The sequence below is a fragment of the Coloeus monedula genome (assembly GCF_965178545.1).
Source record: "Coloeus monedula genome assembly, chromosome: 7".
NCBI classification, from domain to species: Eukaryota; Metazoa; Chordata; class Aves; order Passeriformes; family Corvidae; genus Coloeus; species Coloeus monedula.
The window spans coordinates 39076066-39095257 of NC_138787.1; the positions used below are offsets into that span (position 1 = coordinate 39076066).

The window sequence follows — 19192 nt, forward strand, 5'->3', positions numbered from 1 at the left end:
GCCAGGATGAACCAAGGAAAAATGAAATTAAAAACCACAGTTGTCTTTCCATTCTCCTAAGTTTTCTCCTCCTCCAATAACACAAGTGATGTCTCTACAGAAGCAATTCAAAGATTGTACTATCACAGTTTGAACAAAATATTTCTGATGTAACAGGAGTCACTTCCTTCTGCTCTGGACTAGGACATGTCAACCTAAAAGGAAACATAAATGCAAAAAAAAAATATATAAATATTTATTTATTTAAGGAAAACATACTTACCTGGCTCTGGAGGTCATAGGATTTCTTAGCCTGTAGGATTTGTGGAGTATCCCAGACATAACATCCAAGTCCCTTCAGCCAATTTAAGTCATCTTTATACACAGCCTACATGGAAATGAACAGAACATTAAGTTAGGAAGAAATTTGCCTTCTGCCAATCAAACCAAGGAATTCTGCATACTAATAAGCCAGGCAATTAACACACCCTCCGATTTTATTGGGAAGGTTGGTTGGCCCAAGCTGAGACACCACTGACTGCAGAATATGAGCACCATTCTCTCAGCTGTGGGCTGATACAATCCCAACAAACAAGGGGAATTCTTTTCCAGACCCACTGGATCCAGAAGGATTCTGGATGCTGTACTGGCCCCTGTGCTAATTCCAGCATTCCCAATTACAATAGATAAGGATCACTGCAGTGATTGGTACTAAGAATCTAAAGCCATGGTTATTAATTTCATATTTAAATATCATGGAAGACATTCAAAAGTATTTTATATTTAAATAACTTGGAATAAATGATGGGAAAGGCTTCTATAATGTCAAACAAATGGGTTCAGTAAGTTCATGTAAGTTCTAGAAGGGTTTGGACAGGCTCCTGGTGGGACTTTTAGGGTGTCCTGAGCAGGGCCAGGAGTTGGACTGAATGACCCTGATAGGTCCCTTCCAACTCAGCCTATTCTGTGATTCTAAATAAAAGATAAACATACATCACTCAGAATCTCCTGGGCTTTTCTGGCGTGGATAACATCATTTTCTTCAGGTGAACAATTCCACTGATGGAAGTAAGTGCGGTATTCCAGGTCACTGAGGATGTACTGGCACTTCTTGGCTAGGACGTGGTTCATCATGTCAGTTGGAATATGGACATTTTTCTTGGTGTCTTCATAATTCTTTCTGTAGGCCAGCTGAAAAGCAAAGATTGGGGAAAAGGTGAGAGAAAATAAGAGTGATTTTCTGCATAATTTTGGATTTTGGACTAAAAGGTGACAGCACAATCTGAGATAAATTTCCTGGATTTAGTAGCTAAACTCCCAGGGGATTCAACAGGATGAAATTTTAACTTGGATATTAATAACCCTTTATTCTGATGAGGTTCTAGAAGGACAATAATTACCTCCGCTTGCAGTTTTAACAGCTGGTGAGGAAACTAACAAGTCTTCAGGATTAAAAAAGTCATGCTCCAAACATGGTTTTTATCTAATTAAAGACAGAATATTTGGGATTACACTGATTTTATGCCCTGCATGACATCCTGTATGTGCAGTGCTGAGAACAGCAACACACCAAATGTGCATTTACTTTTCCAGTTCTTAAATTCCTATTTCTACTCAAAATCTACACTTTTATTTGTAAAGGAAATGAAACACACATGGCATTTTTTACTGCTCAGATCCTTACACTGAAATAGAATAAGGGTTTTTTCCTCATTCTAATATTTCTAATAGCTAAAAAAATACCTTCTCAATCTCCTAAATCATTGAAAATTCAATTATTCAACCCACATATAAAATAAGCATTCAGGAAACATAAACACGTTGAAATAATTTTTACTGATATTATTGTGGATTAATGTTGAGGTTGGACTTAGTCTTGCAAATCTTTTCCAACCTTAATGATCCTGTGATTCCGTAGTTCTATTAAGCTTTGCATTATTTATGCTTAAGTAATGAAATAGTGAATTTCATCACTGGAATAAATGGTGCAATAAAGCAAATGGAAAATATTCCAGTCAGACTCGATCGTTCCTTACCGCGCTCCTCATTTTCTGGAATTCCAGGGAGTGAATAACACCAGGGAAATCACCAATATCCTTCCCAGCCAGGTAATGGCCTTTCAGCTTCTCATATATTTCCTTATATTTAAGCTGAAAAATATTCACGTGGAAATTTTAAACATTCATTCTAACAACATATTAGGGAAAAAAAGGGAAAGAATGGGAAATCCCTCCTGACCTCGCTGTTGATGTGGTTTGCATGTTTGGCTCCCACAAGTGGAATGTATTTCTCATCCAGAGTGTATCCAATGGGCTTGCTCAGTTCCCAAGCCTTCTTATAATGTTTCTAGACAAACAAAGCACATACAGGTTTTGATGAAAAAAATCAATTTTACTTCCCAAGAAGCCTGACTCTGCCATTCATACACACATGGGATATGACATGGAATACACAATATTTTTACAGAGTGGGTCCCAATAAATTAAATGGAGAAGGTTCATTTTGAAAAGTCATTCAATGTGAGGCACACAGAACAAGTGTTCACTTCAGAAAGCTACCTGAGCACAAATTTGAGCTGATTTCTTCTTTCTTTACTATATTTACACCAGAAGAGTAATAAAAATATCCAAAATATAGATATGAACTCTTGTTTAAAAGTGCAGTATAGAATTGAGATTGATAATTTTAAAGATGATCAAAATTGTGAAAATCTTCAAGAAATACTGCTGTTTATTAAAGAAACAATAGTGCCAGTGGCACTTTCCTAATACACATTTTGTTAAATATTAAATATATTCACCTTCAGACAAAATTATGAAGTGCCTAGTCATATGAACGAGTAATCACTTATAGTTTCAAAAAATAGAGGTTTCTCATTAAAATTAGTGAGACAACTCAAAAGTAACTGCTTAATACTGTAAATCATCTACAGTTTTCCTTTCTTATGAAAAAAGTAAATTTAAAATTTATCAGTAGTCTCGGAAGGTATTATTGGATGGAATTATATTTGGTTTTGTCACACTATTATGACTTCCAAGCATCACACAGCTGTGCCTTAAGATCACTTCAATAAGCAAAGAAATTATCCAGGTTCCAATAATCCAAACTGGGAAAAGCTGAAATAAAAAGGGATTAAATAACTTTCCCAGTGCCTCTACTGAGAGTACAACAGTTCCTCAAGTCCACCCCAGTCTGTTGCTTTTAAAGCAAGGGAATCAGTGCTTAGGTTGATATTTATGGGATCTCACCTCACTGTGGAGCAAGGCCATGTCTTTGGCGTGGTGCAGAGCAGGAGTATCATCAGACCCAATATACTGACCTTTCTCCTGGTTAAATGTTTCTTTGTATTTTAGCTACAAAAGAAAACAAACACAGGAGAAATACATTATTATCATTATTATTACTACTACTCCATCTATTAGAAGGAGACATTAATTTTCTCTTAAGTTATCATGCAATAATGTTGTGTAGGACATTCCAACCACTGTAGTACCCAGGCAAATGTCCCTGTGTCACCTCAAAATCCACATGGTATTCTTAAAAAATTTAAGACACTGCTCAGCAAATACAGTTTAGCAACATTAGGAACTCCACAAACTGTTCACCAAGAACAGGACTCAGTTTTCAACTACTATAAGAAAAATCTTTGCAAACTCTAAGTCAGGGACATGCTATATTCTTCTATAGGAAAATGTTAAATTTTCCTATAGAAATATTAGAAATATAGAAATTATTGAATAATAGAGAATACTATTCAATAATATAGGGAGATTAGAAATACAGAAATATTGAATAATATAGAATTATTATTGCTACAGAAATATAGCAAGATTGTGTTGTTCATTCATATCACCTCTTACTAAACTTATTTACCCCAGGAAAGCCTGTTATTAATGAAGCAGCATGTGCTCACACATACGTATGGCTAAATATAGCATAGGCTAGCAAAAGCAATTAAATCACCTACTCATTCTTGTAAATGAGTTTATATTTTTAAAAAAAAAAGTACATACATCACTCTGATTGACAGAGTTCATCTTTGCCAAAACGATGTCGGGAGTGTCAACCACGCTGGTGTAGTTGGAAAAGTTCTCAAGGGCTTCTTTTGTGTATGCTCTCTGCAAAGAGGTGAAAAAATGTCTTAGACACTGTGTATGAGAACGAAGTGCTAATTGTGGAAATGCTGAAATATATGCTCTTACCTTGTTTATCAGTTCTTGTGCATTCTTAACTTTCTTATGCTCCACTGAATCGAGAGGGATCCAACCACAGCCACGAAGCCACTCCAGATCAGCTTTGTAAATGTTCTAAGTCAGAAAGAAAATGCAAAAGGACAGAAATTACTGAACTCAGGATAGATTGTGTACTGTGGGCAGTATCCTTAGGCCAGACCATGTGGAAATGACCTCGTAGGGCTGTACCATCACTCACATCACTTTGCAGGTCGTAGGCCTTCCGTGCCTGGATGCAGTCGTTCTGGTCAGGGTGGCAGGTCCACTCGTGCAGGTAGTGGCGATACTCAACATCGCTGACCAAGTTCTGGCACTCCTTTGCTGCCACAACTGACATGGCATCCGAAGGCATGTGGATTTTGGACTTGGTTTTGTTGTAGTCTGATTTGTACAGCCTGTCGTTCTGGATCTCACCCGCGTGCTCGTACCACACCAGCTTGGGGTCATCCCTCATCTTGGCAACTCCCACATAGTGACCTCTCTGCTTGACATACTCAGCTTTGTATTTCAGCTGATGGAAGAAGGGAGAAATACAGATAAAATCAGCACTGGCTGTATCCACTCTGGTTCTAACCTGAGAACAGCTTCAGGTTTGTCAACACAAAGAGCAGATGAGACAGGGAGTTGTCAAACAGAGCCTTAGGTTATGGGTACACGACCAGATAAAAATCCCATCACAAACAATAATACTACTTTGTATAGGCCTTCCAGTTCAAAATATAGCATTTTCTAATCTAATATACTCCCAATTTTCAGTAAATAGTATCGTCAACAGAAGAGGAAATACTTGTTAGAAAATGTTTTATAACAAGCGCATTTAGTCTCATTTTGGCAACAAATTACTTCAGATTGTCTGAAGAGTGGATGCTTATTTAAGGTATTTACATCACACTGTTTTGACAAAATGTTTATTCCAAATAAGAGTCATGTAATAATTTCAATATCCATTATACAAACGTTTAAAATGTATGGTGTGTACTGGCCTACAGGTTTTGATAGGCCAAAAGGTGAAACCAGAGCCATGTATGTTACAATCATAGTATCACTTCAATTATGTAACACAAAGTACAAAAGTCCAGCTCAGTTGATTTTGGAAGACTTGTTTCTGGAGAGAGTGAATGTGGAAGGGTCAAGCTGACCTTTCAGCACTGATATCTCCAAACCCCATAATCACAAAGATGGCTGAGTTGTTTGGAGGACAGTGGAATTCATGGGTCATGAAAAGTCTGCGTGTTACCCCAAATGGAAAGCTTTTAAAGCCTGGCAGTGAATTTTGAAAGCCTTTAATATTTCAGGCTTCCAAGCAGTCATCTTCCTAATGAGAAAAATCATTACCTCACTTTGGACATCACTTGAGTGTTTGGCATGAGAGATCTGCACCGTGTCAGGAGGCAAGAGGTAACCAGTGGCTTTTTCCTTCTCCCAACTTTCCTTGTATAAATTCTGTGGAAAACAAAAGTGATGAGGAATTCAACACTACGTCAATGATAATGATTACTGAATATATGTAGTTTATATAGAAGTATGAGGATAACAAATCCTTCTTTCAGGTTGTTCTTAATAAGGCATGTTTTCTAAATACCTAAAAAATGTGAGTAGAAGCTGTCAAGGAGTGACCATGTACCTGATTTAGAATTCTGGCTGCCTCTCGGGCCATATCCAGCTGTGGTGTATCTGTGAGAGTGTAATTTGACTTGGCCTCATTCCATTCTTTGTGGTATTTAACCTAGGACACAGAAAAAAAATGACTGCCTTGTAGCACCACCACAGAACTAGGAAAACACCATAATTTACACATGAAACAATGAACCAACCCCTGAATTTGCAAGGCCATTAGATCTTAAAACCACATTAAATACAAATCCACAGAAGTCAAATGTAGCCCAAAACTGAGAGCAAACTTACATCACTGAGAATTTCAGTGCTGTTCTTTGCTGTGACATAATCAACTCTGTCAGCCACAGGAGTAAATGGGAGAGTTTCAACTTTTGTGCGGTACTTCCTCTGTACAAGGCAAAAGAAGAACAAATTACCCCGGAATATCTGACACTTAATACAGCAAGTCTGAATAGATACACATGACAAGGAAGTTCACATGAAGAAAAACTTCTCCATACACAATGAATGTTGTGAAAACACTACAGATGTATTTTCCATTTGAAAAAAAAAAACCATTATGTGTTTAACCACTTAAAATACTTTGAGTGAAAAATATCCCTGAAGAAAATTGATATACTGAAAAACATTTGGTTACCTCACTCAGGAGATCTCCAGCATGTTTGGCATGCTTGACTCCAACAGAATCATTTGGCAACCATCCAATTCCCCGCAGCCATTCCAGATCAGCTTTATAAACAGCCTGGGAAAACAAAATAGGGTCCATGCTGTTAGCTACAGTTCCCAGTGCAATCCAGCAAGATTAATAAACAAAGGCATTTACTTCCAGTGGTTAAAAGGGATCAGTAATTCCAACATGAGCACTACATCTGAATTTATCACCCTTCAATCGTGGCAATTTATACTTGACCTGTACTTTGCAACTCTGACAAAGAGCATGGTGGGTTCCCTGAATTCAGACAATTCCACTCCTCAGAGCTGAAGCAGAATGAGAAGAGGTAATACAGGATTAAGTTAAGGGGTGTTCTCAGGTGAACTTACATCACTCTGGAGGTCGTAGGCTTGCCTGGCATGAATGATATCGTTCTGGTCAGGGAGGCAGATCCACTGGTGCAGGTAATGCCGGTAATCGGTGTCGCTCACCAGGCTCTGCCCATGCTTGGCTGACACAATGGACATCATGTCCACTGGCAGGTGGCACTGGGTCTTCAGCTTGGCAAAGTACTTCTTGTACTCTCGTTCGCTCTGAACTTTGCCTATGTCCAGGGCAAACTGGATTCTGGAATCTCCCCTTGCGTTCGGCACTCCCACGTAGTGTCCTTTCTGCTTCTCATGGTCCAGCTTGTATTTGTACTGGGTGAAGAGCAGAGCTCACCATTAGTAACAGTTAACATGCAAGAGCTCTTGGAGCATGTGACTTGCCTCTTTTGGCACTTACATCACTGGCAATCTCTCTAGAAGCCTTGGCTGCCTTGATTGGAATTGCATCTGCTCTCAAATCGTAGCTCACCTTCAGCTCATCCCAAGCACCTTTATAATGTTTCTGAAAAGACAGAGAAAACATCACACACATGCTGAATGCTCTGGCATCTGCCAATATAGAAACACAGTTTCCAGCCATTTATTTGCTGGATGTTTTTGAGCATTACTCCTGCTCCTAACCATAAATGCAGCTGCCTCTGAAACATGCAAGACTAGTTGTGCAACCTATAAAGCACAGAAGGGTGTTTGTAAAAGTGTAGAAAATATTTATATGCCTTGGATTCTCATCCATTTTAATAAAATATTCCCTCAGTGGGGCATGATATTAATAATTTTTAAATACATGTATGTAAGTATTTATTTTTAAATGGCTAAATACTTTAAGGATCTTCAGTACAGGGAAGGGAAATGTTGCAAGCCCTGTATGAGGACAGACTTCACTGAGATTCAAAGAGATTCAACATGTTAGAATGATATAATTCACAGACTATTTTAGAGAAAACAGAATGATAAACATACCTGGCTGTAATTAACAGCATTAGCCTTGGCTAGATTGATTTCAGGTGTGTCTGGCATAATGTGGATCATAGTCTTGTCCTTTTCCCAGGCTTCTTTGTATTTTGGCTGTTAAAACAGAATTTAATAATATCATCAGAATTGTGGAATTTTACTTATCAATAACATAAAATCCCATAAATCTCTCCTGACTTATCATCTCTAAAAAATAAAATGTTTGGAAAAGCATTACACTTAAAACACCATCAGTTTTATATTTTAGCAGTGAGATTTCTCTTCAGCTTTAGTTTCTAGTCTGGAAGCTGCTTTGAGGAGGTTGGAACGTACAATGCTGATCTGTTCAGCGTTGGTTTTGGCCAGAACGACATCTGGGGAATCCACAACACTGGTGTATTTCAGGCTGTCAATGGGGGTCCGATACACGTTGTCACTCAGGAGATCCTGGGCATTCTTCACCCTCTTAATTTCTGGAGAGTCGTTGGGTAACCAGCCAATTCCACGGAGCCACTCTAGGTCTGACTTATACACAACCTGGGTGAGATGGTCAGAAAAGGAAAACATTGTTCAAAATAATTGTCTTAATTATTTTAAGCTATGCAAAGCAGATTATGTTTTATAAACCTAGCTAGAGTCAGATTAATCCTTTTTACATGAAGGAGATGTTCAGTGTCATAAGTAAAATTAAATCTGGCACCAAGGTTTTAAGTAGTTCATTTCTTAAACAACACATTCTAAACATTGTAAGGGGAAACAATTGGAAGGAGTTGCAGTTGAAGATGATAAATATTAAGAGCTTAGAAGAGTCTTCCTGTCATCTCCAAAATACTTATTTCTAGTCATTTCAACAATTCACAAGTCCTAACAAAACCCCAAGCTACCTACCAGGAAAATTGGCAAAAAGTAAGGAACAGGAACCTCATGTCCAAAGCTTGTAATTGAAACAGTGGAAGAGAGACTGATGTTGACTGTTAAGTAGCAAAGCCAGGTCAGGAAATCAGCTGCACTGACTCCTTCTGCTTTGCAATCAGCCACTAAAACCTCTCATTGGCTACCTCACAGAGGTTTCTTCCAATTAAATAAATTTCCCAGCTGACTAAAGCAAACAGAAGTAACGAGAGCCACCTGATTCCAAGGCAGCAAACAGCTGGTATTCCTAAGTCCCATCAAAGCAGGAAAGGCAAATCCTTCATCCTCTCCAGACAACACCACTTCAAAAAATCCAAATCCACCACAAAAGTATGATGTAACACAGCAACTATCAACTGAAGTTTCAGAACATTTAGAGGTAAAAGCAATGCTTTTTAAGGGTGTAGAGGAGCAGATAACAGCAGTAGCAAAAAATTGAAGAAAACAATGTAAATAGAAATCTGTTGTGACTGTATAGCATTGAACAATCAGAGTAAGGCTATAATATATTAAATAATAAGAGTAGTAACCACACATCTCTATGCATACTCACGTCACTCTGGAGGTCGTAGGCCTGCCGTGCGTGGATCACATCGTTCTGGTCAGGAAGGCAGGTCCACTGGTGCAGGTACTGCCTGTAGTCAACGTCACTGACCAGGGTCTGACACTCCTTGGCTGCCTGCACCGACAGGGCATCCACAGGGATGTGGATATGGGTCTTGGAATCATTGTAGGCCTTCTTGTAGAGGCGGTCGTTCTGCAGGGCCATGGCGCGCGCGGCCTGCACCAGCTTGGGGTCCTCCTTGGCACTGGGGCACCCGATGTAGTGGCCTTTCTGCTTCTCATGGGTTTCTTTGTACTTGTACTGGAAATACAGAGAGAACAAAAGGCGTGTTGCTCACCTGGACACAGCCACCAGACAAAAGGCTTCCAGCTCCCCAGGCTGTCAGCCTGAGCTTCACTCAGTTCTGCTGAGACACAAGCACCACATGAAGAGAAGGCTGTACCTCACTGGCAATGTCTCTGGAGGCCTTGGCTTGTTTGATGGGAATGGCATCAGCTCTTAGGTCATAGCTTTTCGCCTTGGCCTCATCCCAGGCCTTCTGATAATGTTTCTGCAAGGAAAATTAATCACCTTTGTTAAACATAGTGAAATGCCTTCTCTAAAAATCTACTTCCTTGGAATGACCAGCTTGGGAGCCCTGTTTGCCTCCTGTAACTGGCAGAGTTACAATAATGATCCTGGCAAGTGTCTTAACAGAAAACTCATGACTTAAAATAGGTGCGAGACCCAAAAGACAAAGAGGCAGCAGAAATATTCCTGGAGACAGACTACTATGTCTGCAGACTCCAACAACGCCTCCATGGAAATTACTTGGCAGGTTTTGACAAAGGGAGCGGGAGTTGTGTGGAATTGCACACTGAGCTTGGGTGTTTGCTCGTGAACACACCACCTGTTGATAGGCTGAAAGGTGATAAAGAGCCCCTGGATGTAATTTCCTGTTGACAAGCACATTAGAAGGTGGATTTGTACACCACAATTTACAGCAAAAACTGAAAGAACAATTGCCAGTCTTCACTTTCTAACGCTTCACAAGGATTTCATTTTGTTTTCTTACATTGCTGATGTTGATAGCGTTGACTTTGGACTGCAGCATGACAGGAGTGTCTGAAGGGAGGGAAATCTGGGTCTTGTCTTTATCCCAGGCCTCACGATACAGACGCTGAGGAGAAAAGAAAGGAAGAATAATGGCATTTCAATAGGGTGAGAAAAAAGCACCAACAGGAATTCTTTGGTAATTCCAATTTGCAAAACTTTCAACTCGACATTCCTGTGGTAGACCACAAAGGAAAGAAATGAATCCTGTAAGTGAAAGGGGAGTGCAAGGTGAGCTTACATCACTGAGCTGCATGGCATTGGTCTTGGCCAGGACAACATCTGGGGAGTCAGTGATGCTGGTGAACTTCAGCTGCTCCGGCCGCGTGCGGTACAAGCGCTCATTGAGGAGCTCCTGGGCTTTCTTGGCTTTGACCACATCCACAGAACCTTCTGTTAGCCAGCCAATGCCTCGCAGCCATTCCAGGTCGGACTTGTACACGTTCTACAAACAAATCAAGGGTTACTGGCATTGCAGAGATACCTTTTTCACCTAGGGAGCTTGTGGACTCTCAGTCCATGAGGACATTCAAGACCAGTCTGGATGAGGCTCGGAATAACCAGGTCTAGTGCAAGGAGTCCTTGCCCATGGCAGGGGGTTGGAATAAGATAATCTTTTCCAATCCAAACCATTTTGGGATTCTGTAGTTCTAACTAAGTGCAAGAAGGTTTTTTTCCCCAACTTCTCCTCATACTCTTACACAACAAGCAGCCAATGAGACTGGTGGAGAAGGACCTTTCTAGACACAGAACCCCTGATTTGCACAGCAACAACAATACTCTTAAGATGCTGCATTCAAACCAGGGGCATCATCTGCAAGTACTCTGCAAGCAAATGTTCTACAGTAGACCAAGAAAACATGGCTTCCCTATGAACTGCCCCGAATATTTCTGGCCTCCAGGCTGAAATCCTTTGGAAAGGATAACATACCAGGACAGACTCTAGGCTCATGAACATGCATTTAAAAGTGTATGTGCCAGTCACTAACAAACAGAGCCTCACACAGCCACACTAAAGCTTTCCTACAGTTATTGTCACTCACGTCACTCTGGAGGTCGTAGGCCTGCCGTGCGTGGATCACGTCATTCTGGTCAGGAAGGCAGGTCCACTGGTGCAGGTACTGCCTGTAGTCAACGTCACTGACCAGGGTCTGACACTCCTTGGCTGCCTGCACCGACAGGGCATCCACAGGGATGTGGATATGGGTCTTGGAATCATTGTAGGCCTTCTTGTAGAGGCGGTCGTTCTGCAGGGCCATGGCGCGCGCGGCCTGCACCAGCTTGGGGTCCTCCTTGGCACTGGGGCACCCGATGTAGTGGCCTTTCTGCTTCTCGTGGGTTTCTTTGTACTTGTACTGGAAATACAGAGAGAACAAAAGGCGTGTTGCTCACCTGGACACAGCCACCAGACAAAAGGCTTCCAGCTCCCCAGGCTGTCAGCCTGAGCTTCACTCAGTTCTGCTGAGACACAAGCACTACATGAAGAGAAGGCTGTACCTCACTGGCAATGTCTCTGGAGGCCTTGGCTTGTTTGATGGGAATGGCATCAGCTCTTAGGTCATAGCTTTTCGCCTTGGCCTCATCCCAGGCCTTCTGATAATGTTTCTGCAAGGAAAATTAATCACCTTTGTTAAACATAGTGAAATGCCTTCTCTAAAAATCTACTTCCTTGGAATGACCAGCTTGGGAGCCCTGTTTGCCTCCTGTAACTGGCAGAGTTACAATAATGATCCTGGCAAGTGTCTTAACAGAAAACTCATGACTTAAAATAGGTGCGAGACCCAAAAGACAAAGAGGCAGCAGAAATATTCCTGGAGACAGACTACTATGTCTGCAGACTCCAACAACTCCTCCATGGAAATTACTTGGCAGGTTTTGACAAAGGGAGCAGGAGTTGTGTGGAATTGCACACTGAGCTTGGGTGTTTGCTCGTGAACACACCACCTGTTGATAGGCTGAAAGGTGATAAAGAGCCCCTGGATGTAATTTCCTGTTGACAAGCACATTAGAAGGTGGATTTGTACACCACAATTTACAGCAAAAACTGAAAGAACAATTGCCAGTCTTCACTTTCTAACGCTTCACAAGGATTTCATTTTGTTTTCTTACATTGCTGATGTTGATAGCGTTGACTTTGGACTGCAGCATGACAGGAGTGTCTGAAGGGAGGGAAATCTGGGTCTTGTCTTTATCCCAGGCCTCACGATACAGACGCTGAGGAGAAAAGAAAGGAAGAATAATGGCATTTCAATAGGGTGAGAAAAAAGCACCAACAGGAATTCTTTGGTAATTCCAATTTGCAAAACTTTCAACTCGACATTCCTGTGGTAGACCACAAAGGAAAGAAATGAATCCTGTAAGTGAAAGGGGAGCGCAAGGTGAGCTTACATCACTGAGCTGCATGGCATTGGTCTTGGCCAGGACAACATCTGGGGAGTCAGTGATGCTGGTGAACTTCAGCTGCTCCGGCCGCGTGCGGTACAAGCGCTCATTGAGGAGCTCCTGGGCTTTCTTGGCTTTGACCACATCCACAGAACCTTCTGTTAGCCAGCCAATGCCTCGCAGCCATTCCAGGTCGGACTTGTACACGTTCTACAAACAAATCAAGGGTTACTGGCATTGCAGAGATACCTTTTTCACCTAGGGAGCTTGTGGACTCTCAGTCCATGAGGACATTCAAGACCAGTCTGGATGAGGCTCGGAATAACCAGGTCTAGTGCAAGGAGTCCTTGCCCATGGCAGGGGGTTGGAATAAGATAATCTTTTCCAATCCAAACCATTTTGGGATTCTGTAGTTCTAACTAAGTGCAAGAAGGTTTTTTTCCCCAACTTCTCCTCATACTCTTACACAACAAGCAGCCAATGAGACTGTGGTGGAGAAGGACCTTTCTAGACACAGAACCCCTGATTTGCACAGCAACAACAATACTCTTAAGATGCTGCATTCAAACCAGGGGCATCATCTGCAAGTACTCTGCAAGCAAATGTTCTACAGTAGACCAAGAAAACATGGCTTCCCTATGAACTGCCCCGAATATTTCTGGCCTCCAGGCTGAAATCCTTTGGAAAGGATAACATACCAGGACAGACTCTAGGCTCATGAACATGCATTTAAAAGTGTATGTGCCAGTCACTAACAAACAGAGCCTCACACAGTCGCACCAAAGCTTTCCTACAGTTATTGTCACTCACGTCACTCTGGAGGTCGTAGGCCTGCCGTGCGTGGATCACGTCATTCTGGTCAGGAAGGCAGGTCCACTGGTGCAGGTACTGCCTGTAGTCAACGTCACTGACCAGGGTCTGACACTCCTTGGCTGCCTGCACCGACAGGGCATCCACAGGGATGTGGATATGGGTCTTGGAATCATTGTAGGCCTTCTTGTAGAGGCGGTCGTTCTGCAGGGCCATGGCGCGCGCGGCCTGCACCAGCTTGGGGTCCTCCTTGGCACTGGGGCACCCGATGTAGTGGCCTTTCTGCTTCTCATGGGTTTCTTTGTACTTGTACTGGAAATACAAGAAGAAGTGAATCTGGGATGAAGGTGCCATAATTTCCTATTGCTACTGATCACAAAAATATATATTTTGTTTTTAAGATAACTGAAAATAAATGTAAAAGATGAACATACATCACTCGCAATATCTCTTGATGCTTTGGCAGCTTTGATTGGAATTGCATCAGCTCTCATGTCATAACCTTTCTGTTTGGCCTCTTCCCAGGCTTGTACATAAAGTTTCTACACAAAAGAAGACAGAAAATGACTTATCAATATTTTGAAAGATGGGATTTCTGCATGTCATCATTTTTTCTCAAAGTTTTAATGAATGCGTATTTTAGAACATCTTTATGATTTAAGAAATTCTGACTTAACTCTAAATTTCTACTAGTTTAGTGAATGTTTAAATGTCCTTACATGGCTAACATTGGCTGCATTGGCCTTTGCTAACAGGATGTCTGGTGTGTCAGGCATGACATGGATGGACTTCTTGTCTGCATCCCAGGCTTCTGTGTACAAGCGCTACGAGAGAGGAAAACAGCCCTTTACAAACAGTTCTTTATGAAATTATTTTTAAGTTATTTTACAATTATTTTACAAACTGCTATGGGTAGCTCAAGTCAGCTCTAAATACCCTGACTCAGCAAAGCTTCTCTCTGAAACAGCTCAAGAAGGAAACTTTGTCCCTCCTGATTTTTTCTCAGGCTAAGCTGGTGCAGCAATTGATTGATTTGTACTGTGGAGAAACAGCCATAGGAGGAAAACTATTAATTATTCTGTGTAAGTTGTTTGATTATGTTTCTTATAAAGGAGGAGGTACTTAGTGACTTTCACCCTCCAGATCTGAGATACATTGCAGGAGTCTCACATTCAGAGAACTTCCAATATTTCCTCATAACTTGTTCATCGTGCAGTATTATTCTTGGAAAATCTGTGATTTAAGGGAGTTTTTTCTGGAGATTTTTACCAACTGCTCATGGCAGATTGAGCCATGAAGGAACAGCTTTCCTGTATAATGGCTGAATCTGGACATTGATTTTCTCTTAAATCCACAAGTCTTTAGCTTTACTTTGTATTTTGTACTTTTTACCTCATGAACAAGTTCTATTAACTGGCAATACCACCCTCACCTTGTTCATGATCTCAGCATTCTGCTTGGCTAAGACCATGGCCAAGGAATCGGTCACGCTGGTAAATTTGATTTTGTCGGCAGGTTGGCGATACTTCCTCTCACTGAGGATTTCTCCAGCTTTCTTGGCTTTCTCAACTTCCAAGGAACCAATAGGAACCCATCCAATGCCTCTCAGCCATTCCAGGTCTGATTTGTAAACAGCCTGAAAAAATTTGAAAGTTTGTTACATATATGCAAGTGTGATCAAATATTAAAATTAATATAAATGAGCACATCCTATATGAACAACTGGGTATGTTTCTGAGGATATGGTTCTGAAAACAGTTGTTATTTTTGAAGATTAAATAAAATAGTTAATAAATATACCTCAGGTTAAGGACTGAAAAAACAGAATTAAACATAAATTTGATGAAAGAATAATAAACATTTCAGCAAGTCTGATGCAAGTGACTAAGGTGTATAATCCATACTTTAAAACTTAGATTTATAAGACACAGAGTATTTAATTATGTATGACAAATGTAAGGATTTGCTCACATCACTCTGGAGGTCGTAGGCTTGCTTGGCATGGATCACGTCGTTCTGGTCGGGCAGACAGATCCACTGGTGCAGGTAGTGCCTGTAGTCAACATCACTGACCAGCTCCTGGCATCTCTTGGCCAACACAATTCCCAGCATGTCCACAGGGCTGCTGAAGCGCGTCTTGGACTTCTCAAAGTCTTTCTTGTACTCTCTGTCACTCTGGATCTTGGCCACGTGCATCGACCACATCATCTTGGGGTCGTCCTCGATGTTCCTGGCCCCGATGTGGTGGCCCAGCTGCTTCCGATACCCCTCCTTGTACTTGTACTGCAGGGAAAAAAATACACATATATATTTATATATTTTATCTTTTTTTAACACAAAGCATTTAAATAGATTTCTTGGTAGAAAAACAAGGAGCATAAAAATCTGTTATCCTCTGTCTCTTAGTGATGTTGACTCATGCCAGAAGCAAAACCTGTCTCAGTCACTGCAGAGTTTTTTCCTGGTTTTGTATTCCAACATTTTGAATTTCAGTGTGACACTGAAACAAATTTCTTTCCTCCAGAAAAGACAAGCATATAGACTTTTAGAATTTATTTACTTACATATCTCTTTTGGGGACATATTTTAAAGTACTTCCTATTTTGAACCAAAAATTAACTTGACAAACTCTAGCATGGACTCCTACATCTTTTTGATCATCCATGGATGGCAATGGGGGCCATAGAAACAATCTTCATGTTATTATATTTATTTGTTACTGTGATACATAACTCATGCAAAAATAGTAGCTATCCATTCCTTTTGTGCACTAAGGCATGTGCTAGAATCACCATAAAAATAGATTTCAATATTATCTATTTTGTGAAATATGACATTAACAAACAATGGAACAACCATTCTGATTCTTTCCCATTACCAAATCCTTACAGAAATAAGAACAAAGCCTTTTCCCATTACCAAATCCTCACCGAAATGAGAACAAAGCCTGCTTACCTCACTGGCAATCTCTCTGGAGGCTTTGGCAGATTGAATGGGAATGGCATCATAACGCAAATCATGGCCCTTCTTCTTTGACTCCTCTAAGGCCAGTTTGTACATTTTCTGTGAGAAAAAATTCACATTTTAGTTTAAAAAACAAAATACCAAATTGCATTTCAGTTAAGCACAACTGTGCAGTAAAACAAATGAAGTACCTAAATAATATTGTTAATCTTCAGACAAATTTAATACTGTTCTCTAGAAAAGAAAAAAAAAAAAAAGGGGATTTCAAAGACCTTGTAATTTTATTTTAGATGTTTGGAAAATGGAAATCATTTAGGGAAGGCAGAGACTGGAACATTTAAAAAGTTAAATTACCTATTTCCCCAAATTGCTGTAGAAATGGTTTCTCATTTATGTCAGATAATATATTTTAAAAGACCCATTAGATATCCAAGAGGTAAATTCCAATGAAAGAACAACTTTGATTTCATCACTGGAAGTGGCAATTTGTGAAACTAAACAACCTGACAATATTTTAATATTAATAAATAATCAAAGGTGAATATAGTGTACTTATCAGAAACCCTTTAATTGTCTCAACTCTTCAGTTGCACTCACCTCACTGTAGTTCAATCTGTTCTGTTTGGCCAGCAGGATTTCTGGGGTGTCAGGCATGACATGAATTGTGGTCTTGTCTTTGTTCCATGCTTCAGTGTACAAACGCTATGAAGGAAAACAGGGGGAGATTTATAGGACATTCCAAACCAGGTTCATGTCTCAATAACCATGGAAAACCCATTAATTAAAATGATAGGAACCTGGTCTAGTAAAAATTGCCCTTTCCCATGGCAGGGAGTTGGAACAAAATGATCTTTAATGTCCCTTCTAACCCAAACTGTTCTATGATACTATGAAATATAAGATGGATAGACAGTTATGTGTTAACCTGGTAGAAATAACATCAACAAAAGGAGAATTTATCTAAGGGAGTTTAAAAACATTAAGGAAACTGTCACATTGCTTCAGAATAATGAATAATCCAAAGCATCTTTAGTGCACACTGCACACACAAGTCAAGGAAAAGATTTAAATGTAAAATGCTGAATATCACACAAATTTGAGTCTTCCACTACCTGGCCCAAGAGTTTTGAGTGAAATAACAAGAGCACACTGATTGAAAATACATCATGTCTGAACTGCAGCATTGCTTGTGCTCAGTTGATTCCCAGTCCTGTCTCCAGGGATGAGGTACAGACCTCTGATGTGTCACCCAGTGGCTTCAGAACTCACCTTGTTCATGGTGTCTGCGTTCTGCTTGGCCAACACCATCTCCAGGGAATCCGTGACACTCGTGAACTTGATGGTGTCTGGACGCTGGCGGTAAATTTTATCACTCAGGATCTCCCCTGCTCTCTTGGCTTTCTCAACTTCCAAGGAACCAATTGGGACCCAACCAATGCCCCGCAGCCATTCCAGGTCAGACTTGTAGCAGTTCTGTTACAAGAAAAAGTTACACAAGTTATTTTAATAAAACAGTCATAATTATAATAATGTATGTTACACCGTGCATCTTTCCAAAGGAAAATAACCTTCCTATCAGCTCTTCATTCAAATAAATGCAAAGCTGTAGAGAAAACTGTAGAAAAACCGACTGCATTTTCACCTACATTAAGGGTGAAACCATTATCCAAGTTTCACGGAATTGTAAATGATAAATAGTCCAAATCCTGGAATTACAGGATTTCATTTAAATATCAGTTAGTTAATACAACACGTAGGAGATATGAGTGTCAATTAACCATGAAACATAATAATAAATCTCAAGAAGTTGGTTCTACCACATCAGAACATGATGGCCTGATCCAATTATGTAAAATAAACTCATTCCTCAGCAGAAATTAAATGCCAGAGAACTCACATCACTCTGGAGGTCGTAGGCTTGCTTGGCATGGATCACGTCGTTCTGGTCGGGCAGACAGATCCACTGGTGCAGGTAGTGCCTGTAGTCAACATCACTGACCAGCTCCTGGCACCTCTTGGCCAACACAATTCCCAGCATGTCCACGGGGCTGCTGAAGCGCGTCTTGGACTTCTCAAAGTCTTTCTTGTACTCTCTGTCACTCTGGATCTTGGCCACGTGCATCGACCACATCATCTTGGGGTCGTCCTCGATGTTCCTGGCCCCGATGTGGTGGCCCAGCTGCTTCCGATACCCCTCCTTGTACTTGTACTGAAACACAAACCAAGATATTACATTTCTGTATCACCTCTAAATATCAGTTAGTAATATTAAATATTTCTGCCAATAACCTTTCCAAACTTATTTATAGCCTGCCTTTAAAAACCTAAATAGTCAAATCAATTCTCATGCTAATAACACAGATTCTGGCACTAAAGTTTTTTGCTGCTTGAGTTAGAACTCTAAACAGAAATTTTTTATAATTTTGTATTTTGAAGAAATATGCTTCACTAATATTAGTGAGAAATAATCCTGGTCTTATTAAATGCATTTAATCCTTATTACATATAATGTAAATACTTATTTACACATATGGGGTTACGAGCTATACAATTCTCATGATAGCAGAATTATATTGTTCTTATAATTATCAACATCTATTTTTTTAAACATACATGATAATTTGCTTGCAAAAAATCTATTACTTAA

General features: G+C 40.3%; 1 protein-coding gene across 18 annotated transcripts in view; it reads right to left on the bottom strand.

Moving 5' to 3' along the window:
• NEB (nebulin) overlaps positions 1-19192 on the bottom strand; it is a 99509-nt gene that overhangs the window by 43013 nt on the left and 37304 nt on the right. For all 18 annotated transcript variants that reach the window (XM_082285258.1, XM_082285259.1, XM_082285252.1 and 15 more), the window contains exons 64-96: positions 18443-18754; positions 17815-18018; positions 17143-17247; positions 16537-16644; positions 15553-15864; positions 15014-15217; positions 14301-14405; positions 14016-14123; positions 13582-13893; positions 12778-12981; positions 12499-12603; positions 11887-11994; positions 11433-11744; positions 10631-10834; positions 10352-10456; positions 9740-9847; positions 9286-9597; positions 8154-8357; positions 7830-7934; positions 7267-7371; positions 6870-7181; positions 6466-6570; positions 6117-6215; positions 5836-5937; positions 5547-5654; positions 4411-4722; positions 4182-4286; positions 3993-4097; positions 3228-3332; positions 2218-2325; positions 2016-2129; positions 973-1170; positions 263-367 (exon numbers count right to left, since the gene is read on the bottom strand). In XM_082285258.1, coding sequence (XP_082141384.1) covers positions 263-367; positions 973-1170; positions 2016-2129; positions 2218-2325; positions 3228-3332; positions 3993-4097; positions 4182-4286; positions 4411-4722; positions 5547-5654; positions 5836-5937; positions 6117-6215; positions 6466-6570; positions 6870-7181; positions 7267-7371; positions 7830-7934; positions 8154-8357; positions 9286-9597; positions 9740-9847; positions 10352-10456; positions 10631-10834; positions 11433-11744; positions 11887-11994; positions 12499-12603; positions 12778-12981; positions 13582-13893; positions 14016-14123; positions 14301-14405; positions 15014-15217; positions 15553-15864; positions 16537-16644; positions 17143-17247; positions 17815-18018; positions 18443-18754 — 5520 coding nt within the window. The remainder of the gene's footprint in view (positions 1-262; positions 368-972; positions 1171-2015; positions 2130-2217; positions 2326-3227; positions 3333-3992; positions 4098-4181; positions 4287-4410; positions 4723-5546; positions 5655-5835; positions 5938-6116; positions 6216-6465; positions 6571-6869; positions 7182-7266; positions 7372-7829; positions 7935-8153; positions 8358-9285; positions 9598-9739; positions 9848-10351; positions 10457-10630; positions 10835-11432; positions 11745-11886; positions 11995-12498; positions 12604-12777; positions 12982-13581; positions 13894-14015; positions 14124-14300; positions 14406-15013; positions 15218-15552; positions 15865-16536; positions 16645-17142; positions 17248-17814; positions 18019-18442; positions 18755-19192) is intronic.